Below are 23,811 nucleotides of genomic sequence, written 5' to 3'. Positions count from 1 at the left end.
AATTGTATTGCTTTTTTGCTATGAGAGATCAATGTGGTCAAACCTTAATCAGATTCAAAAGATATTTACATCATGCTGCACTTCATTTCAAGTCCCTTCATTATATACTCGTCTTCCACACCAATATTGTGAATAGGATTGTGTATACTTTCACAACCTCGGTGTAGGAACTTCTGTTGTTTTTGATCACGCTGCAGGGACTGAACCCAGCTCAGTTTCTGACTTTAAATATAGTTTCTTTGACCTTGTACTATACTCTGTACAGCAGGAGCACAGCTTGGAAAAATACTTTTGACCCACTGACATTGTCTTTGGAGTTGTTTTGCCACTTACTTTCAAATAGTCATTGTTTGACTTCAGTGGGACACAGATTTTGGAACTGTAGGAATTTGACAAGGCCTTATAGCATTCCGGAGATCTGCATTGCCAATGGAGAATACCCTATCCATTTATAGAACTATAAGAATTGCAAATCCAAATGCAAAGGGCAACAGGCCAGAATCACTTGGAAAAAGAGCCAAATATATTGGAAATCACCTGGAAACCAACCAAAACAATGTATAAATACACATTAAATTGGCCCTCAGCACAAGGACATTTTTAGATATGAAAGATCATTTTCTTTCAATGTCAATTTAATGTAAAGTAAAACAAAATATAATGAGTTTTCTTTAAATTATATGAGATTGAAGCAAAGTAAATTTTGGGGAGGCGATGGCATAGTGGTATTGTCACTGGACTAATAATAATGCTCTGGGGACCAGGGTTCAAATCCTGCAGTGGCAGATGATGGTGGAATTTGAGTTCAATAAAAATCTGGAATTAAAAACCCATCTGGTTCACTAAGGAAATCTGCTGTCCTTAACTGGTCTGGCTTACATGTGACTCCAGGCCCACCATGTGGTTGACTCTTAAATGCCCCCTGAACAAGGGCAATTAGGGATGGGTAAGAAATGCTGGCCTAGCCAGTGATGCCCACAAATGAATATTTAAAAAAAATTAATGCTCTTTTGGACAGTCTGAATATTGGAATTATTGTGCATGTTTCACATTAATAACTGTGATTGGATATTTTATTATCATGTAGAGTAATAGTAGAAGGCATGCAATACTATTCAATGATCATCACAAACATGAGCTGTTCATACTAATATAAAATTAAAGCTTTAAAAAGCTTATAAACAAACAGTTGCACTCTTTCTTAAAACTTATAGTAAGGGCATGCATATGATTAGTTAAATATTAAGAGACCTATCACTCTGAATCAGATATTAAGTTTCAGTCTCTTAACAAAAGAAGATCTTACTTATTAATATTTATCGCTTTATTACCCCCATATAAGATAATTCTAGACAAGAATACATTTAAGTTAAAATCAAATTTATTTATTTATGTTATGTACCTAGATTTGCAAAAAGCCTTTAACAAAAAGACACAAAAATATTGGCAAAGATTTCACTGCCTGGACTTAGGACAGATATCTGTTGTGGAGAAGAATGGGTAATTGTAAAAGCTGAAAGCGGGAGTAAATTATAGAACAGCATTTTTTTGTATCAGTCCAGATTTCAGTGTTTATGGGCAATAGAGTTAGGTGTGAAACCATAATAAAAAATGCAAAAACAATAAAGTGGTACATCACACCTAATTACTTACCAACAAAGGGAACATGTGATCTGCACTTTGGCATCTTGCAAAATCTGCTGAGAAGTGCGTAGGAATGGCCAGAATAACTCACCACCCACCTATTAATGGCCAAGTATGCTGTAATTAATCAGATACAATTTGATTCTCTTGGTGTGATTTTTTTTAACTAGCATATGCCTATGGCATAGCAGACCTGTAAAATCTCATAGACTTTGCAATTGTATTGTCTGAATATTAGCATTTGAATGTAAATTATATAATGCCTTGACTAAACCAGAGTAAGCACAAAGAAATTTCAAGCTATTATTTGTACCATATAATTTAAAGCCACACATATTGAATCTTGTGGATTTTGATGGTCTCACAAACTCAGAAGAAAAAGTCCTGATGTGTTTTTGTATGCTATAAATATTAATTTCAACCTTATAATTGCCATCAGTTACATTGTTTTTGAAATAATAATATGATATTATTAGAGGTGACTGTGGTTCAAGTTGCTCCATTTAGATGAAAACTGGACGGGGTCATTCGGAGAGTTATTCAATAAACCTTGAGAAACTGAGTCATACCTGTTGAGAAATGTGTAAATTGAAAGTATTACGGACAGGAGGGGGTTTAATTAAGAACAGCCCTGATTTCTCCACTCACTACCCATCAGTAAACAGAAATTTGTTCTTGATTTTTGATTTTCCCCCTTTGTATGTGGTGGTGTATTTTCCCCAGCCCTTCAGTTTGGAGTGATCCAATCCTCTATTAATAACCCCACAGCAAACTCGAGATAAGGTAAAATAAGAGGGTTAGCTTATTTTACACACACACAAAACGCAGGAAGGGGGTTCGCAATGCTCACCGCATTTTACATTCATACAATGAAAGAGGGATAGGGGAAGCAAAGGGGGTTCAGGGCAAAGACCACAGGCAAAAATAAGAATTATGGTTTCACGTGAGTCCAAAGTCCAGAATTAAAAGTCCAATGGTGTATTCCTTCAGAGGTTGGCAGGTTGAAACTGTTGCAGGGCAATCTGTTTTCTCAGAAGCAATGACTTCCATAATGGAAGTAGGCACATACAGATGAATTAGTCTTGTAAGCACAGTTACAGAAGTTCAAATGTTCCTGTAGAACACAGTGTAGCTGAGGGCCAGGCAATTTAAATCTGGGCAGAGCTCTTTTTGTTGCTACCTGTTAGGTGGTAAATGGTCCACTGAGGCAGGCTGCTGGCCTGGAGTTCTGCTTCTCTTCAGAGGCTAAATAGTGACTGAAGATAGAACACAAAAGCTGTATAATCAAACCAATTCAAACAGCTCAAGTTTCGGTCATCTGACAGGGTGGTTTCAGATGGAGCTATTCAGTGAACGAGCTCCCTTGTTAAAACTCATTGTGTTTTGAGCAGGTAGTTGTAGAACCATTAGCACAATGTTGGAGATGAGGAGTCCCAAGAGATCTGCCTTTGTCCAGCGCTGGCTGGTGCAGACACCTCGTCTACTAGCCCTTTGTATTGGCTTGGCTGGAATTTTTATTCAATGCAAAGAGTGTTACATTCCAAGAATTTGATGAGTTAGCCTTTGCCCATTTTTAAACTGCTCAGAAACTTCCAGAACTACCATCTTGTGGTCAGCTGCAGCCATTTTATCAATCCTGCCATTTTTCCATTTTTAAAAAAGTATTACGTTTATAAAGTAGTCCGGATGATATAGATATATATTTTTTCCTTCCTGTCTCCTGATCATGACAAAAGGTATTGAAAAGGTATAGTCACATTTCCCTGTCCTTGAATAGTCAGTTTGTGATTTATGCATACATTTTGATGGAAGGGCTGAAGTCAGATAGCTGGCAAGATAGTTTTGACAAGAAGAATAGGACATTTATTTAAGTATTAAAGAAAAATCAGAGCTTTTTTGGCTGTACCATTAATTGAGAATGAAAGATTAAAAATAGACAATTTTGGCTTTATTAAATGTTTCAATCATTGCAAAGCGAATAAAATGCACATGTGTCATTAGTTAGACTTGCTCTTGCTGTTCAATTTTTTTTGTGTGGCAAGTTGATGAAAGTGCGAGCTGATAACATCACAGCAAGGTTAACTGGACATCTGTGAACAGGTATGTTTCTCCTAAACCAATCAGATTGGAAGATTGTGAAATTAATAGTGTAGGGACTGAGAAGGAAGTGTAAATTAGAATGAGTGAATTCAATGTCAAATCAGATTTATAAGGAGAAGGAAAGAAAGATTGAATTAAGAGAGAAGAACAAAAGTAAAGAAAAGTAAAATATTAAAAAAATACATTTGCCATTTTAAAAATTCCTAATAATTATTATTACTTGAAAGAAGGAAACTTTCAACAGTTAATTTTCAGGACCAGAAAGATTATTTGGCAGTAATGATCACTTACCTTGCCGTTAAAAAGAGAACTTAAACTTGAAATTACTTGTCTTGACTTTACATGGTGAGTTTAGTTTGTACATACTGTGGAAATACAGCCAGTTATGTCAATGGTGAGTCAGATAGCTAATGATAGCTAACGGCGATTTATTTCCAAGTCAGGATGGTGAGTGACTTGGAGGAGAACTTCCAGGTTGTGGTGTTCCCATGTGTCTGCTGCCCCTGTCCTCTTAGATGGTAGTGGTCGTGGGTTAGGATCCTTTATTATTTTCCTATTGCTAAACTATCATATTGCTTGTTCTACATAGAGTACTGGATAAGAAGACTTTGTCCAACTAAATATTTGGAAGACTACTGTCTTTGGTTGTAGCCACAAACTTCTTTTTCGAGCTCCATCGTTGGCTCTCCCTGGCAACTGTCTGAGACAACCAGACTGTTCGCAACCTCAGTGTTGCATTTGACCCTGAGATAAACATTCGACTACATATCTGTGCCATTACTAAGACTACCTATTCCCACTTCGGTAAATTTGCCCAACCCTGCCCCACCTCAGTTCATCTGCTGAAGCACTCATTCATGCCTTTGTTACATATAGACTTGACTACTCTATTGTACTCTTGATCTGTCTTCAACGTTCTATCTTCCATAAATTAGAGGTCATCTAAAACATTGCTGCCCATGTCCTTGCTCGCACAAAATCCTATTAGCCCATTACCCTTGTCATCGCTCAACTACACTAGCTCCCAGTCAAGCAAGGTCTTGATCTTAAAATTTACATCCTTGTTTTTAAATCCACCCATAGCCTCACTCCTCCCTACCTTTGTAATCTCCTCCAGCTCCACAACCCTCCAAGATATCTACACTCATTTAATTCTGGCCTCTTGAGCATCCCAATTTTAATCACTCTACCATTTGGCAGCCTTCAGCTGCCAAAGCCCTAAGCTCTGGAATTCCCTACCTCTTTGTCTCGCTATCTTTCTTTCCTCCTTTAAGATGTTCCTTAAAATCTACTTCTATGACCGAACTTCTCACCTGACTTCATATCACCTTATGTGGCCCGATGTCAAATTTTGCTTTATCCCACTGCTGTGAAGTGCTGTGGGATGTTTTATTACATTAAAGATGTGTTTTAATATAACTTGTTGTTGGTGTTGTCTGAACTTGCTGAACCAATTGTGCATATATAATGATGAGCGCCAGTAGCTTCACTGTTACTTTGATGACAAATTAGGATCCTTTATTATTTTTCTAAAGCATTCAGTAAAATGCAAATTCTTCTTACTGAAGATCAGTTTTGGTACTTGGCAGCTCTGTATTTGCAGCCCACGTTTTCAACCTTCAATCTCCATTGGCCATGTCATACACACAGTAAGAAAGTTCTATTCTATGTATGGGAAACAAAACCTGAAAACATGATAATGTTCATCCTAAACCACGGAGAGCATAAAATGGAAGCAGGGACAATATAGTTCTCAAAGAAAGACATGCATTTATATAGAAACTTTCATGACTTCAGGGCATCCAAAAGACCTTTGCAGCCAATGAAGTGTTGTCACTTTTGTAAGTAGGAAATGTGGCAGGCAATTTGTGCACAGCACAATCCCACAAACAACAATGAGATAAATGACCAGATGATCTCTCTCAGAAATGTTGGCTGAAGTATAAGTAATGCCCAGGCACCAGGAAAAATGTTCCTGCTCATCATTTTCTTTTATATCCTTCTGAAAAGTTCAGTTTGATATCTCAAATGAAAGATGATAGGGCAGTGGGATTAGTTTTGGATTGCTCCACCAGAACAATGAAATAAGTGACCATTTTCTGTGCTGTAAAGTTCAACAGTATTATTTTCAGGTAGGATCATTGGGGCATTAAGGGACTAAATTTAATCTGAAACCTTGATGTTAGTTGCTTAACTTGTGTTTAAGGTGATGCAGTATTTGTATTTGTTGTAGCAAGAACTATTATGCGCTATTTTGAAAGTAAGTTTTAAGTAACCAATACAAACAAGCTAATTTTTAAGACAACAGCAAATCCTTAATTAGTAAATAACAACAAGGAGAAAGAAATGTGGGGATCCTTCTCTGCACCACTGGAGATTTGTGTGGAGGGTGTTGAACTGTGTAGTGCCATTAATATGTTGAGTCACTTCATACATACCAAGGCCACTTTACAACATCTGCACCCTGGGTGGGAAGAGCTTTTTGTGGGTCTGCTGGGTTTAACAAAAATAATGATTCACAGGTTCTGCAGGATGGAGGGTTCCTATGGCTGCCTACCTCTTTTCTGCAGTTTTAGCTGTGTCTGGGGAATCCCGTGGGAACATATGATGTTGAGGCCTTCTGTGAATGGTAGGTGCTCCAGGCCATAAACTATTTAAGTCAATTATAATGTACAATAATATTATGATTTAACATCGAGATAAGTTTCTCTTAGTTTGATTGGACCTTGTTCAAGTTATTGTGTAAGTAAGGAAGGTGCTTCCTTCTAGTTCTTTGGCCCAGCGTCATCTTTTATTCGCCTGATCAAATTAGGTCTGTTCTATTTGAAAAGTATTTATCCAAATAGATTAATAGGGAAATGTTTGCAATTTCATATTAACTTTTCTCTGGTAGTCATTTTTTAAAATAAGGTTCATTTCACATAAGTCCCAATTTACAATTAAGTCTGCCCAAGGTGTGGCAGTGCACACAATACAGTATGAGTAAACAGGGCAAAGTATCTTCAATGTAACCTTCATTGATAAGACTGTGTCCCAGGAAAGAATTGTTCCTTAATGACTCAGCAAATCGTTTCTGTTAATAACTGAGCTACATAGATGAGGACATTTTGAGTGCTGTCCAGTGACTCCTGCTGGATGTGCTGCTATAGCATCTGGCAAGCAGACTTGTGAGTTCCTACCCCTTTGCTGCCCAGCAAAGTGTTAAGGCTCACATAAGAGTAAGATTGAGCTACTAGATGACACCCACAGAACTATAAACCCGATATAGAGAGGCGAAGACGGGGAAGGAGGAGGATGGGGAGGAGGAGGAGGAGAGGGGGGATGGTGCCGGTGGTGGGAACACAATGAATCGTCCCACAGAGAGCTGCCAGGATTTGCAGAGCCAGTGAAGGATGCCTCGGCAGGATGTGAGGGGCTGCAGTGCGTCCTGGGTATTGTGGTCCTTTCCGTCGCCGGCCGCGGCCACAAATCGCGGATCTGAACTACAACTCCCGTCGTCTCCTGCGCTGGAACGAAAGCTCCGATCGCTTCCCCGCGCTGGGGGGGGGGGGGGGAAAGGAACGGGACTACAACTCCCACAGTCCCCTAGCCTAGGGACAGGGACTTCCGGCCGGGAAAGTTTGCGACCGTTTTATGACGGAACAGAAAATGTTCTTTTGTTGGTGTTTTTCTGGGAAGCTGAATTAGCCTTTGTTTGACGAGGGCTTTGTGTGTTTTTCTGTGGTTTGTGTTTTGAACAGGGAACGGCCGCCTCTCAATAGTGTCTCCCTTGTTGCTTTATTGGAGTGTGGTTTGTCAGGATTGAAGCAGCAGCAGCAGCGGCGGCGGCGGGCCCTGTGTGAGGGAGGCAGGCAGGCTTCACCCCGGCCGCACGGGCGGGCAGCTTCACCCCTGTCTGCCTTCAGGCCGCACCACCCCCCGTGCTTCACTCAGAGGGTAATCATGGGCTCGGTGCTCAGCCGGAGGATCGCAGGAGTCGAGGATATCGACATCCAGGCCAACTCGGCTTACAGATACCCACCGAAATCCGGTAAGGGAGTTGACACCACCCGGCTGGGGATCATCTTCCCCATCGGAATCACACTAAATGTTGAATTAGATGTGTGCGTGTGTTTTTTTTTTCAAATTGTATGTGAACCTGCCCGAGAATTCCCAAGATAGCAAATATGTCTCTCACAACCATGTCAGTTTAATATCTATGAGAAATTACATATTTAAGTGTTTAGGACAGATGGCAACAAAGTGGCAGGTGGAGTATAATGTGGGGAAGTGTGAGGTTATTCAATTTGATAGGATAGAAAAGCAGAAAGGTGTGGAATTTGTAAACGTTGATGTGCAGAGGGACATGAGTATACCTGTTCAAGGAAGACAAAGTTAGTACATAGGTACAACAGGCAATCAGGAAGGTAAATGGCATGTTAGCCTTTATGGCAAGGTATTGGAGTACAAGAATAAATAACTTTGGCTAGAATTGTACAGGGCTTTGGTGAGACAGCACCTGGAAGAAGAGTCCTATCTGACTCTAAACGTGAACTTTGTTTCTCTCTCAACAGATGCTGCCAGACCTGCTGAGCGTTTCAAGCATTTCTCTTTTTATTTTTGATTTCTAACATCTGTAATATTTAGCTTTTATTCTGGAATGCTGTGTGCACTTTTGGCCTCCCTATCTCAGGAAGGATGTACTTGCACTGGAGGCAGTACAGTGAAAGTTCACATCCTGGGATGAGAAGGTTGACCAGTGATAAGAGGCTGAGTAAATCAGGCCCATACTCTCAAGTTTAGAAGAAAGAGAGGTGATCTCATTGAAACGTAGAAGATTCTGAAGGAGTTTAATAGGGTAGGCACTGAGAGAACGCAAAAACAAAATACTGTGGATGCTGGAAACCTGAAATAAAAACAAATACTGGAAATACTCAGCTTGTCTGGCAGCATCTGTAGAGAGAGAAGTAAAGTTAATATTTCAAGTCTATGACATTTCATCAGAATACCATAGACAGTGAGAGGCTGTTTCCCCTGGTTGGGGAACCTAGAGCACAAAGGACACAGCCTCAAGATAAGGAGTCGATCATTTAGAGCTGAGATGAGAAATTTCTTCACTCAGATGGTTTTGAGCCGTTGAAATTGTCTACCCACGAGGTTTGTGTATGTTCCATCATTGAATATATTCAAGGCTGAAGAAGATGGAGTTTCAGTCTCTGGAGGAATGGAGGGTTTTGGGGAGCAGGTAAGAAAGTGGTGTTGAAGTAGAAGATCAGTCATTGTATTGGATGGTGGAGCAGGCTGGGCAGGCATATGGCCTACATCTCATATTTCTTATGTTGTTATGAATTATTCACCGTTTATTTTGCACAGTGAGTATTGTCTCAGTTGGGATTGATATCAGATTTGGCTATTTCGGCAATTGCATTGCTCCAGTATCCATGATTCTTCTCTGTTACTGACCAAATCATATTTTTCTTTTTTGATCATTTTGGAAAGAGATTTTAAATATAACCACTGAATAGTTGCTAAGTTAGACTATGCAGCCGTATAATTTTGTGTGGGGAATTTTTGCTGATTATTCTGGTGATTTAGTATCCTGTTGGGGTTATTGAGATAATCACCTTTAAACCAGTGTAACATGATACAGAAGCCTGGTTGGATTTATTCACTATCCTGGTAGCAATTTTTGTAGGTGCTGTTGAAAATACCACTTCTCAGATATACCCTTTTGAAAGTAATGGCCAGGTGATTAAATGGAATCTCTAATGGGTTTTTTTTGGCTGTTTGTATGCAGAAAACACAGTTAACTTTAAAGTTGATATATATATATATATATACACTTCATGTCATTTATCTAATTCATTTTATACCTTACATCTGGAAAATACTATTCATTGATTGATTGTATCTCACATCTGTAAACATGTTTTAGATATTGCTGCAAGAGTTGATGCCCAATTTTGATTAAGCACAACAAAAAATCTCAGTAAGAAGAACTGATAAATTATGGCCATTTTCACTGACCTTCTAATCCTAAGTGCTTTCCGTTATAAGAATTACCTCCTTCCAGCTTAATCATTTCTTGCCTCAGCCCATCTTGCATTGAAATACTTGTGCATGCTTTTGTCACCTCCAGACTTGTTTACTGTAACACTCTCTGGATTGACCACGCATCCTTCACGAACTTCAGCTCATCCAAAACTCTGATATATCTGGTATACAATCCCATACTAAGTCTGGCATGTCCGGCACACGGTTGCTTGATGCTGCCATGGTGCGTCAAATATAAATATTTTCTTATCGTGTTTAACACCTTCCTTCCTTTCTCTAACCTTCTCCACCCCTGGAACCCTTGTCCCCCACCAATACTTAATTAATCTGACTGCAATCTCTTGGACATCTCCTTTACTCCCCCACCTAACCCGATTGGCAGCCGTGCCTTCAGCCACCTAAGATATCATTATTGATTATCTCCCTAAACTCCACCACCATTTCCTTCTCCTTAAAATCCACCTCTTCAACCAAACTTTTAGTCATCTCTTCAATTTTTCTCTGCCTCAGTGTCCATTTTTCTCCTGTTTCCTCTGTTAAGGAACTTGAGATATTTTTCTGTGTTTAGGGATGGTGTATATAAATGTCATTGAGTACACAGACCAGAGACTGGATTGACTAAGTGTGTGTGTGCGCTCCTAAACAGTGGTACCACAACTCAACATGATCAACTAGTAATTAAGTAATGTCATGTTTATGGAAGATATGATGATTTTAAACTTGTAATGAATTTAAGTACTAAAATGTTTTTATAATATACTCCTGAGCCCTACAGATCAGGTAATCCTAAGTTCCACCCCCTAAACTCTGCTCAGTCAGCTGATTTCAATGGTGATGGTGATTGAGACATTGAGATGGTGGAGGCAGTGGTGAAGTTTGAGTTTTGATTGCTTTAAGGGATGGGGAAAATCAGTCAAGGCTTCACCTCTTAATCACTCTCCAGTGCATGTTTCTGAGGATAGTTTGGCACTGGTAGAACCATACCTGACTAGGAATCAATACCTTCAAAAGATAAGAGCAGAAGAATGGAAATTAATCACAGTAAAGATAATGCACCCATTGAAAGTATGTACAATTTGTATCAGAACTGTACACTTTAAATTGTTTTAATATTACAAAGTTGCAGTCAGCATTGCTAGTTGTGCTTGTTATTTAAATAGGATATTTTGTTAACCAATTTACTTCCCTGAACTTTGGATGAGTCCCAGCAAGTGAAGATAAGGTTTCGGGCCTCTGAATACTGAGTTGGCACCCAGCAGGATAGTCATGTTTGGGAGTGGGATGGTGAGCTCCCATTGTATCTGATTGGGTTTCCTGGTAGGAGGTTTGAGCCTAATAACTCACAAGGCTCTTTGCTATGGAATTATTTTTTTTTATTCATTTGCGGGATGTGGACTTGGCTGGCTATGCCAGCATTTATTGTCCATCACTAATTGCCCTTGAGAAGATGGTGGTGAGCTGCCTTCTTGAACCAATGCAGTCCCTGTGATGTAGGTATACCCAAAGTAAAAGAAGAAAAAAATTTTTCACCCAGAGGGTGGTTGGAGTTTGGAATGAACTTCCTGAGAGAGTGGTGGAGGCAGGTTCGACAGAGGTTTTCAGAAGGTAATTTGATTGCCATCTGAAAGGAAAGAGTGTACAATGTTATGGGGATAAGGCAGGGGAGTGAGACTAAGTGGAATGCTCTTTCAGAGAGCCAGTGCAGACTAGATGGGCTGAATGGCTTCCTTCTGCACTGTAAGGATTCTGTGATGTCCCAAAATAACCCACACTGCGATCTGCTGGTTGTAAAAAGCAGTGGAAGAAATGAGTCTGATCATGTACTGCTAAGCCCAGAAGAGTAAGAATTTTGGATAAGATGTTAAACATTGAAGTCTTGTCTACCTGTTTAAGTGAATTTAAAAGTTTCCATTATGTTTTTCAGAGGCACAGGGGTGTTATTTTATGTTTATGGGGCCTTCCTATATGCAGATTGGCTGCTGTGTTTACCTTAAGAACACTGTCGACACTTCAGAAGTGTTTCCGTAGCTGTGAAGTCCTTTGGGACATCACAGAATCTTTACAATGCAGAAGGAGGCCACTCGGTCCATCTAGTCTGCACTGCTCTCTGAAAGAGCATTTTACACAGACCCACTCTCCTGCCTTATTCCCCTAACATTCTCTCTTTTTAGATAGCAATCCACTTCCCTTTTGAATACCTCAATCAAACCTGCCTTCAACACTCATGAAGTTCATTCCAGACTCCAAACACCCTCTGGGTGAAAAAAATTTCCTCGCACCACTTTTACTCCCTTTGCCAATTATTTTGAATCTGTGCCCTCTAGTTCTTGATGCTGACTTGTGTGGGAACAGTACCTCCCTATTTATCCTGTCCATTCCCTCAAGATCTTGAATACCTCTGTCAAGTCTCCTCTCAGCCGCCTTTTCTCCAAGGAAAACAGTCCCAACTCCTCCAATCTATCCTCGTAGCTACAGTTCTTTATCCCTGGAATCATTCAAGTGAATCTCCTCTGCACTCTCGGCAATGCCTTCACATCATTTCTGGCACCCAGAGCTGGATGCAGTATCGCAGATGAGGCCTGATTAATGTCTTATACAAGTTCAACATTACCTCCTTACTCTTGTACTCAATGCCCCTACTATATGCTTTATTAACTACTCTCTCAACATGCCCTACTAGCTTCAATGACTTCTGTACATATACACTGAGGTCCCTCTGTTCCTGTACCTTCTTTAGAGTTTCTCCCTTTATTTTATACTGTCTCTCCATATTCTTCCTACCAAAATGAATCACCTCTAACTTCTACATTGAAATTCATCTGCCACTTGTCTGCCCAATCCACCAAAATGGTTATGTCCTTCTGAAGTTCAAGACTAATTTCATCACAGTTGACAATGTTTTCAATCTTTGTATCATCTGCAAATTTTGAAATCATGCTTTGAACACCACAGCCTACATCATTAATATTTATCAGGAAGAGCAAGGGTCCCAACACTGACCCCGGGGGAACTCCACTACAAACCTTCCTCCAATCTGAGAAACAACCATTTATCATTACTCTCTGTTTCTTTTCACTCAGCCAATTTCTTATCCAAGTGCCTACTTTTCCTTTTATCCCATGACTAGAATTTTGCTCACAAGTCTGTTGTGTGGTACTGTATCAAATGCCCTTTGAAAATCCATATACACCATATCAATGGTGTTGGCTTTACCAACCTTCTCTGTTACCTCCTCAAAACTCCAGTTGGTTAAACATGATTTTCCCTTAATGATCCTGCTGGTTTTCCTTAATTACCCTACACTTGTCTAAGCGACTATTGATTTTGTCCCAAACTACAATTTCCATAAGTTTCCTGACCACTGAGGTCAAACTGACTGGTCTATAGTTGCTTTATCCTTGTACTCCTTTTTGAACAAGGATGTAACATCCACAATTGTCCAGTCCACTGGCACCTCCCCTCTGTCTAAGGAAGACTGGAAGATTATCACTAGTGCATCTGCAATTTCCACCCTCACTTCCCTCAGTACCCTTGGATGCATCTCATCTGGTTCTGGTACCTTATCTATTTTAAGTAAATATAGCCTTTCTAACGCCACCTCTTTTTCAGTTGTAAATTCTTCGAGTTGTACCAGTTACCTCCCCTCTCACCTCAGCTAGAGTAGCATTTTCTTCCTTTGTAAAGACAGATGCAAAGTACTCGTTTAACACTTCCGCTATTTCACCTGCTACCACGTGCAAGTGACCTTTTTTAATCCCTAATCAGCCCTACTCTTTCTTTACCACCCTTTTGTTATTTATGTGCTTATAGGAGACCTTGGGATTCCCATTTATGTTCGCTCTCAATCTATTTTCATACTCTCGCCTTGCTTTCCTTATTAGTTTCTTCACTTCTCCTCTGGTCCTTCTACATTCGACCTGATTCTCCGTTGTATTTTCTACCTGACATTTGTCGTACGCACACTTTTCTTCCTTATCATCACCTCTATCTCTCTCATCATCCAGGGAGATCTGGATTTATTTTTCCTATCTTTCCCCTTCAAGGGAATATACCTTGACATTGTCTGCAATAACTTTTCTTTGAAGGTGGCCAATATCAGCCATTGTCTTTTCTGCCAACATTTAACTCCAACTCACTCGATTCAGATGCAATCTCATTCCATTGAAGTTGGCTTTCCCCCAATTAATTATCCCTGTTCTGGATTATTCCTTGTCCTTTTCCATGGCCAACCTAAACCTTATGATACAATGGTCACTGTCCCCTAAATGCTCTCCCAATGATATTTGATCCACTTGGACCAACTCATTTCCCAGAACCAGGTCCAACCGTGCTTTCGCTTTTGTTGGACTGGAAACATAGTGTAATTTCTTTGCAAATTTGTTTCTCTACATCCCTTCCACTAGTTGGTGGTCTATATACTATACTAATCAATGTTATTGCACCTTTTTCATTCCTTACCTCTAGCCAGAGAGATTCTGTCCTTGACCCCTCTGGAACATCCTCTCTCCAGTACTGTAATGCCATCTTTAATCAATACTGCCACTCACTGTGCGGCCGCCCCACTTCCTTTCCTGTCTCTCCTAAGCATCTTGTTCCCAGGAATATTTAATACCCAGTCCTGCCCTTCATTGAGCTAGGTCTCTGTTATAGCAATAATAACATAATTCCATTGTTAACCTGTGCCTGTAGTTCACCATTCTTCTCCTGAAGCATTGTCGCACAATGTGCTGTTTTCAAGACAATTGGCTTTCTTGAATCGGGTATTTTTAAAACTAATGGTAGTGAAATATTTATTAGCTTAATTATTGTAATCTGTTTAATTGAATGTCTTGCTTCTAATAGGACTTGTGCATACCTTACTTCTGCCAAACTTGAAAATATTGCAATAATACAAAAGCAAAATACTGCAGATACTGGAAATTTGAAATGAAAACCGTAAATGCTGGAAAGACTCAGTGTCTGAAAGGTCACAGACCTGAAATGTTAACACTGGTTTTTCTCTCCATAGATGCTGCCTGAACTGAGTATTTCCAACATTTTCTATTTTTCTTATTGAAAATATCACACACACATTTGAACCTAATTGGCTCAATTATCACTGATGAAGGAAAGAAATCACAGCTGGATAATTAACCCAAGTAGTAAGCAGATATAAAGGCTACAGTCAATAAATGCCTACCAATACAACATACGAAGAAATGAACTGATGGAATGACCAACTGTTTTTATCAGTAACTCAAGGGCATAATACTAAAAATAACATTCCTAACATAATCACATCAAAATTGATAAACATAGCCATAGAGTTGTCACCTTTGTGTTTGCAATCTATCCAACAGTTTTTGTCTCACGCAGTGTGACCCTATCTCAAGCCGGGAGCAATATTATAGTATTGCTAATATTGCTGTTTTAAATCTGGTTTTTAGCATAAATAAAACCTCTGCCCTACTGTGCAAGAATTTTTAATCCTATAACCTATGCATATACAACCAAGCTGCATTATCTGTGGGACCTTAAACATTTTATATTTTTATAATTTTCCTGCAGTATTTAGTTTTTTCTATTATTTCCCCCTTCATTGCAGAAGTGGATTGATTTTGTTCAGCTTTCAACCACTGAGTCTGTCTATGCATCATTGGTCCTTGCTATCTGTGCAATTTTTGCTTCCTGTTTATTGTATGTTTATTTTTGCATTTCTTGGTGTTTTATCTTTGTTCTTTCATTGTGGATTCCATTGTAAAAAGGAGCGCTTGTCTGGGGCTTTATTGGCCCCAGCCCATCTTCTGTGCTGTGTATGTGTATGATTCATGTGACCTAAGTTTAGCAGAGCTGGCATACCAAACATTCTCCCCCCCCCCCACCCACTCCAAAACCACTCGCTGGAGGTTGGGAGGTAGGTGGACTCCTTTTTTTATTCAGTCATGGAGAGTGGGTGTTGCTGGCTGGGCCAGCATTTATTGCCCATCCCTAGTTGCTCTTGAGAAGGTGGTGGTGAGCTGCCTTCTTGAACTGCTGCAGTCCATGTGGTGTAGGTTAGGGAGGGAGGTCCAAGATTTTGACCCAGCGACAGTGAAGGAACGGCGATATATTTCCAAGTCAGGATGGTGAGTGACTTGGAGGGGAACTTCCAGGTGGTAATGTTCCCATGTGTCTGCTGCCCTTGCCCTTCTAGATGGTAGCGTCGTGGGTTTGGAATGTGCTGCCTAAGCAGCTTTGGTGAGTTTCTGCAGTGCATTTTGTAGATGGTACATACTGCTGTCACTGTTCGTCAGTGGTGGAGGGAGTGAATGTTAGTGGATGTGGTGCCAATCAAGCGGGCTGCTTTGTCCTGGATGGTGTCAAGCTTCTTGAGTGTTGTTGGAGATGCACTCATCCAGGCAAGTGGAGAGTATTCCATCACATTCCTAACTCGTGCCTTGTAGATGGTGGATAGGCTTTGGGGAGTCAGAGTTACCCATTGCAGGATTCCTAGCCTCTGACCTGCTCTTGTAGTAACAGTATTTATATGACTGGTCCAGTTCAGTTTCTAGTCCATGGTAACCCCCAGGATTTTGATAGTGGGGTATTCAGTGATGGTAATGCCATTGAATGTCATGGGGCGATGGTTAGATTCTGTCTTGTTCGTGATGGTCATTGCCTGGCACTTGTGTGAGGCAAATGTTACTTGCTAGTTGTCAACCCAAGCCCGGATATTGTTGCATCCATGTATTTTAAACGTGGTTTGAGCCTGCCATCCAGCTCAATGTAAGTAATACCACATGAGAGCTGCTGGTATACTGTAAAATTGATGAAATGTGTTATATATATTTTACAAAGCTGACTATCTTAAAAATAAACAATAAAATATTTATTTTTATCTGCATCCTCTTCAGGCTCTAGTTTCCATCACTACTCTTCAATTTTTATTTTATAGTTGTCTTTTTATTCTTTAACTTTTCTTTATACTTGCTAAACACAATTTTAGGGTACCCTTATCATTTGTCCCAGAAACGCTCCAAGCAGCACACATTTTAGTTTCTCTTATAATTCTTTGGGGCATTGGTGGTTTTGGCAAGGCTGCTTTATTGTTCATCATTGATTGTTTTTGAGAAGGTGGTGGTGAGTCCATGTGGTGAAAGTCCCGTAGCGAATTTCAGGAATAGGACCCAGTGACAATGAAGGAAGGATGATACATGGCAAAGTCAGGTTGATGTGTGACATTGAGGGAAACTTGCACAAGATGGTATTCCTATGCAGTTGATGCCCTCGTCCTTCTAGGTGATGGAGATTGTAGTTTTCTGGTGTGCTGTCGAAGAGGCCTTGGCGTTTTGTTGCAGTGCATCTTGCAAATGGTTCACATTGCAGCCAGTAGTGGAGGTGGCTGATGTTTAAGCTAGTGGAACAGGTGCCAGTAAAGTGGACTGCTTTGTCCTGGATGGTGTTGAGCTTTTTAAGTAGTGCTGCAACTGTATCCAGCCAGGGAGTGGAAAATATTTCATCACATGACTTGTGTTATGTAGGTCGTGGAAGGGCTTTGGGGAGTTGAAAGGTGAGTCACTTGCTGCAGAATATCCCCACAGCAAATTACTTGAAATGCAGTGATTGTTACATCAACAAAACTGTTAAGTTTATTCATTTTCCTCTTCTTCCATTAATCCACCATTATCTTTTTGGAAGCAAGATGACTTTGCTGGAAATCTGTCTCTGGCTGAAGAAAAGCTTTTCTGTTACTCAGAGGATGGTTATTTAAATTTGATATCTTAAAATCAAACCTTAAAATCAGAGCGCTAGATTGAACTGCTGATGTTTTCCAGAGTTAACGTTTTGGGTTGTTGACCTTTCATTAGAAGTTCTGATGAAAGGTCATCAACCTGAAACATTAACTCGGTTTTTCTCTTCATAGATGCTGCTGAGTATTTCCAGCATTTTCTGTTTTGGTTTCAGATTTCCTGCGCCCACAGTATTTTGCTTTTTTACTGAATTTTTCCCCCCTCCTCCACTGACTGTATTACTTGAAGCTGACAATGTTGTGCATGATGTAATACTTGTATGTCAGCTGTGGGTCAGTTGGTAGCATTCTTTACTCTGAGTCAGAAAGTTGTGGATTCAAGTCTCACTCCAGGACATAGTGGCTGGAACTGCAGCGTGGTTCTGAGGAACTGCAGCACTGTCAGAGGTAGCATCTTTTGGATGAGACGTCACACCGAGGTGTTGTTTGCCTTCTCAGGTGGAGGTAAAAGATTCCATGATGCTTATTTGAAGAAGAGCTGGAGAGTTATCTTGTTTCCCACAATCAACATAAAAAGAATCAGATAATCTGATCAATATCACTATGTTGGATTGCAAGAGCTGAGCATTTTGTTATACTGCGCTCTTTGCCATTATTTCTACAGTAAATTTTTGCCAAATAATGAGAAGTACATGAGTGACAGCAGTCAGTTTATAGCTACTGTCAATGTAAGATTTGGGTCTAAGTGATGATTCATGCAATATTAAATTCCCCCCTCCCACTCCATTGAAAGGTTAGAGCTCATAGCCAATTGTTACTGACACCACAACACTGAGGTTTCAACTGCTCTGCAGTATCATCCCAGTCAGCCAAGGGAGTTGGAATTAACATTTTATATATATTCCTTAAATTAGATATAAAAATAGAAAGCGCTGGGAATACTCAGCAGGTGTGGCAGCATCTGTGAGGGAGAAACCGAGTTCCTCTTAAGAAGAACCATATTCTATTCAAAATGTTAACTATGTTTCTCTTTGCGCAGTTACTGCCAGACCTGAGTATTTCCAGTGCTTTGTTTTTATTTCAGATTTCCAGTGTTAGCAGAATTTTGCTCTTAAAATGAAATGCATTATAATCATGATCAAAGTTTTGAGGCTTTGCTGTACCAAAGCTGAAACCCCCCCAAGCTGAAAATATTGGCTTCCCTAGTGATGTTTGATCATAATGAATGCTCCATTGTTTGTTCTGGAATAATTGGTCAAAGCAGTGGCTTGCAGTTAACACTTGAACACAATCTCATCCTCTCTTTTTCTTTTGCTGGACAAAAATATCTTGCAAGGATTATTGTGAAGTACTAAAATCTAATCTCAACAAAAACTCTTGGTTTTAATTGTATTTTAGGTGAAGTAGTATAAAGTACATGATCAAATTGAAATCAAAAACTGTTCATCATGGCAAAATATTTTGGATGTTTTTTTTCAGTGTTTCTAAAGCAGGGATAAAACTTAAAGGCTATTGACTTGAATCGTTAACTCTGTTTCTCTCTCCACAGATGCTGCTGGACCTGCTGAGTATTTCCAGCATGTTCTGTTTTTATTCCAAATTTCCAGCATCTGCAGTATTTTAAGAACATAAGAAATAGGAGTAGAACATACAGCCCTTTGAGCCTGCTCTACCATACAATATGATCATGGATGATCTTTGGCTTTAACTCCACTTTCCCACCCACTCCCCATATTCCTTGACTCCCTGAGACACCAAAAATCTGTTTCAGCCTTAAATGTACTCAATGATGGAGCGTCCACAATCCTCTGGGGTAGAGAATTCCAAAGATTCATGTCCTTTTGAGCGAAGAAATTTCTTCTCATCTCAGTCCTAAATAATTGACCCTTTATCCTGACACTGTGCCCTGGGTGTTCTCGAGCCCCCAGCCAGGGAAAACCATTTTTCAGTGCCTACCCTGTCGAGCCTCTTTAGAATATTTTATGTTTCGATGAGATCCTCTCTCATTCTTCTAAACTCCAGAGAGGAGTTATGGCACATTGGATGGTAAATGCTGAGCTGCTCAAATCCCAAAGGGAAATTTGAAACAGCTGTTTTTCAATTTGTATTTTTATTTCAAGATGCGTGCCTTGAACTCAGTAGTAATAAGACCACTGGGTCTTAGAGGTTTTTTTTGCAAAACTAAACGTTTATTAATAAAAGAAATGATTTTAAGCACATACATAGGTCTACAGATTACTACTATAATAACCCCTAAACCCGCTCATTAATCTAGCTCCCAGTTACATCTCCATTAAGGCAACAGTAAATCAACAGACCCAGGCAGAGCACACAATACGCTGGACAGTGATATTTAAAGTGAATTCTCTCAGCTTTGGTTCTTGGAGATAGCAGCTTGGTACATAGAGGCTGGAGGCTTTTCACACTTGTTAGATATTAGAATTCCTTCTTCTTACACATAACCTCATCTCCTTTATACAGGTTTCTCCTATTTTAATGTAAATCCCATTTTTCCAATGTGTCTTTGCAACTTTACTTTTTCCATAATATAAACCTTTCATAGTACTCATTATCAGTAATGTTTGGGGGAAAATAAACACACTGTTTGGCTTAGCCTCTGTTGTCTAACACCTTACTACCTCTTTGAAATTCATGACTCTGGTTTATCTAAAAATGCAAGTGTTCTTCGTACCTCCCATTCTAAAACTTTAGCCATGTTTAGCATTTAGCATTTCAAACCTAGTTTCCCTTTTGATACATCAAAGCACCCAGACCAGCTGTCTGTAATTCAGTTAAAACCTACACACACACTAATCCAAATCCCACTATTAACCTAACTTGACAAATTGCAGTAATATTATGGAAATTATTATATTTTCATGACAACAGTTTACACCCAATTCACTCAGCCTCTCACCCTAGAACAACCCTTTCATACCAGGGACCAATCTGGTGAACTTCCACTGGACTGCCTCCAATGCAAGTATATCCTTCCGTAAGCATGGAGACCAAAACTCTACACAGTATTCCAGGTGTGGCCTCACCAAAGCCTTGTACAATTGCAGCAAGACTTCTTCATTCTTGTACTCCAATCCCTTTGCAATAAAGGCCAACATGCCATTTGCCTTTCCATTTGCTTGCTGTACCTGCATGCTAACTTTGTGTTCCTTGTCCTAGTGCATGAATTGCAAAAGGCTAGTATGCAGGTACAGCAAGTAATTAGTAAAGCTAACAGAATATTATTGTTTATTGCAAGGGGAATTGAATACAAAAGTAGGGAGGTTGTGCTTCAGTTGTATAGGGCACTGGTGAGACCACATCTGGAGTATTGTGTATAGTATTGGTCTCCTTATTGAAGGATGTAAATGTGTTAGAAGCAGCTCAGAGAAGGTTTACTAGACTAATACCAGGAATGGATGGGTTGTCTTATAAGGAAAGGTTGGACAGGCTAGGCTTGTATCGCTGGAGTTTCGAAGCGTAAGAGGTGATTGAAACATAATCTTGAGGGGCCTTGACAGGATGGATGTAGAAAGGATGTTTCCTCTTGTGGGAGAATCTAAAACTAGGGGTCACTTTAAAAATAACGGGTCACCCATTTCAGAGAGAGATGAGGAGAAATTTTTTTCTCTGAGGGTCGTGAGTCTTTGAAACTCTTCCTTAATAGGCAGTGGAAGCAGAGTCTTTGAATATTTTTAATGCAGAGATAGATTCTTGATAAGCAAGGGGGTGAAAGGTTATTGAAGTAGGCGGGAATGTGGAATTGAGGTTACAAACAGATCAGACATGACCTTATTGAATGGCGGAGTGGGATAGAGCGGCCGAATGGCCATTCCTCCTAATTCGTATGTTGTACGAGTGCACCGAAAACTCTCTCAACATCAAGATTTAGAAGTTTCAAGCCTTTTTAAAAAAAGAAATATTTTCTATTCTTACAGCCAAAGTGAATATCCTCACACTTCCCCACAATATACTCCATCTGCCGCCTTGTTACCCACTCATTTAACCTGCCTATATCTCTTTGCATCCTCAGCTTACGTTCCCACCTATCGGCAAACTCAGAAATATTACTCAAAAACAAAAACAAAAATACCTGGAAAAACTCAGCAGGTCTGACAGTATCTGCGGAGAGGGATACAGTTCATGTTTCGAGTCCGTATGACCCTTCATGGAAATATTACTCTCTGTCTCTTTGTTCAAGTTATTAATATAGATTGTAAATAGCTGAGGCCTGAACATGAAGCTCAACGCAAACTGGAGGAACAGCACCTCATCTTCCGACTAGGCACTTTACAGCCTTCCGGACTGAATATTGAGTTCAACAATTTTAGATCATGAACTCTCTCCTCCATCCCCACCCCCTTTCTGATTTTTCCCCCTCCTTTTTGTCTTTTCCAATAATTTATATAGATTTTTCTTTTCTTACCTACTTCCATTATTTTTAAGTGTATTTCCATCCATTGTTTTATCTCTACCTTTTAGCCTATTTCGATCCCTTCCCCCCCACCCCACCCCCACTAGGGCTATCTACCTTGCTCGTCCTGCTTTCTACCCTTAATTAGCACATTCCTTTAGATAATATCACCACCTTCAACACCTCTTTGTCCTTTTGTCTGTGACATCTTTTGGTTATCTCCACCTATCACTGGCCCTCTATCCAGCTCTTCTTGTCCACCCCCCCCCCCCCCCCCCCAAACCAGCTTATATTTCACCTCTCTTCTATTTTTACTTAGTTCTGTTGAAGGGTCATTCGGACTCGAAACGTTAACTGTGCTCCTATCCACAAATGCTGCCAGACCTGCTGAGTTTTACCTGCTGATTTATTTACCTGAGCATGGATCCTTGCTGCATTCCACATCCTGCCAATTTGAAAATGACCCGTTTATTCCTACTCCCTCCTTCCTGTCTGTTAACTATCCTTTATCCAGGTCAATGTATTACTCCCGACTCCATGAGCCATTACCTTGCATATTAATCTTTTGTGAGACACTTCGTAAAATGCCTTTCGAAAATCCAACAACTGTTGGTTCCCCTTTATATAGCGTGTTGGTTAGATCCTAAAATTAACTCTGAATTTGGTCAAACATGATTTCCCTCTCATAAAACCATGTTGGGCTCTGTCTAATCGAACTGCTTTTCTGAGTGAGTTGTTAAGACTTCTTAATAATAGGATTCCAGCATTTTTTGGTTTTCTAAAACTTTCCCAACAACTTTACATGTGGTATGTGTCTCTTATTTATTCTAGCTTCTACTGAAAAGTAGTGTAATATGACAAAGAATCATTGAACAGCATGATAGTATTGTCTAAAAAGGCTGATAATTTTGGATACAACAATGTTACAGCCATCCCAGGAGAGGAGAACAATTCATTGACTAAATGCACAGTTCAGCTATATTTATGTATTTAAAATAAAATCAGAAGTTGCATGTGAACTGTCTGTGTTTTGAAATTCTTGTCCAATTTTGTTGAAGCAAGTGTAGCATTAATGCAAACAGGGTATGCTAAAACTTTCTATCAGTATGCTGATTTAAGGAAGCTGTTACCTTGTTTGATCATTTAAAACAATGGAACAAAACTGGTTGTGCTTTTTTTGACAGATTTTATGCCCATGAAGTAGTAAAGCCTAAGGTTATTGCGAAGATGTAGTATTGGACTTCAATACCTTTTTTTAAAAATAGAGAATTATGATTACCCATAACAACCATGATATCACAGTGCAGTCCTTTTAAATAATTAGACACTTATTCTAATTCAGAGCACTGTCACTATCCGGTTTGGCAATTTCCCCTCCTGGCAGTTCTTCTGATTATCACTATTCTTTAACACTGAAACAAAAGATTAAACTGAAAGGGGCTCAAGGTAATATGTAGTAAACAGTGGCTAGATTTTACTATTTATTGAAGTTTTCCAACACAATCCCTCCCTCTCTCCCCCTCCGATCCCCCTCCCCGGCTCTCCGCCCCTCCCGCTCCCTCCCTCTGCCTCCCCTCCTCCCTCCCTCCCCCTCCCCTCCCTCCCCCTCCTCCTCTCGCCCTCCCTCCCCTCGCCCTCCCTCCGCTCCTCCTCGCCCTCCCTCCCTCGCCTCCCTCCCTCGCCCTCCCTCCCTCGCCCTCCCTCCCTCGCCCTCCCTCCCTCGCCCTCCCTCCCTCGCCCTCCCTCCCTCGCCCTCCCTCCCTCGCCCTCCCTCCCTCGCCCTCCCTCCCTCGCCCTCCCTCCCTCGCCCTCCCTCCCTCGCCCTCCCTCCCTCGCCCTCCCTCCCTCGCCCTCCCTCCCTCGCCCTCCCTCCCTCGCCCTCCCTCCCTCGCCCTCCCTCCCTCGCCCTCCCTCC

At 40.4% G+C, this 23,811-nt stretch overlaps 1 protein-coding gene across 1 annotated transcript in view; it reads left to right on the top strand.

Annotated features, from left to right (window-relative positions):
- Positions 1 to 7,372: 7,372 nt before the first annotated feature.
- Positions 7,373 to 23,811, top strand: part of LOC144691150 (E3 ubiquitin-protein ligase MGRN1-like) — a 48,443-nt gene continuing 32,004 nt past the window's right edge. Inside the window, exon 1 of the mRNA XM_078559216.1 lies at positions 7,373 to 7,774. Coding sequence (XP_078415342.1) covers positions 7,687 to 7,774 — 88 coding nt within the window. The 5' untranslated portion in view covers positions 7,373 to 7,686. The remainder of the gene's footprint in view (positions 7,775 to 23,811) is intronic.

Source organism: Cetorhinus maximus, chromosome 15 (assembly GCF_964194155.1).
Source record: "Cetorhinus maximus chromosome 15, sCetMax3.hap1.1, whole genome shotgun sequence".
NCBI lineage: Eukaryota > Metazoa > Chordata > Chondrichthyes > Lamniformes > Cetorhinidae > Cetorhinus > Cetorhinus maximus.
Note: the sequence above shows the minus strand (reverse complement) of the source record. Positions and strands in the feature narration are given on the sequence as shown.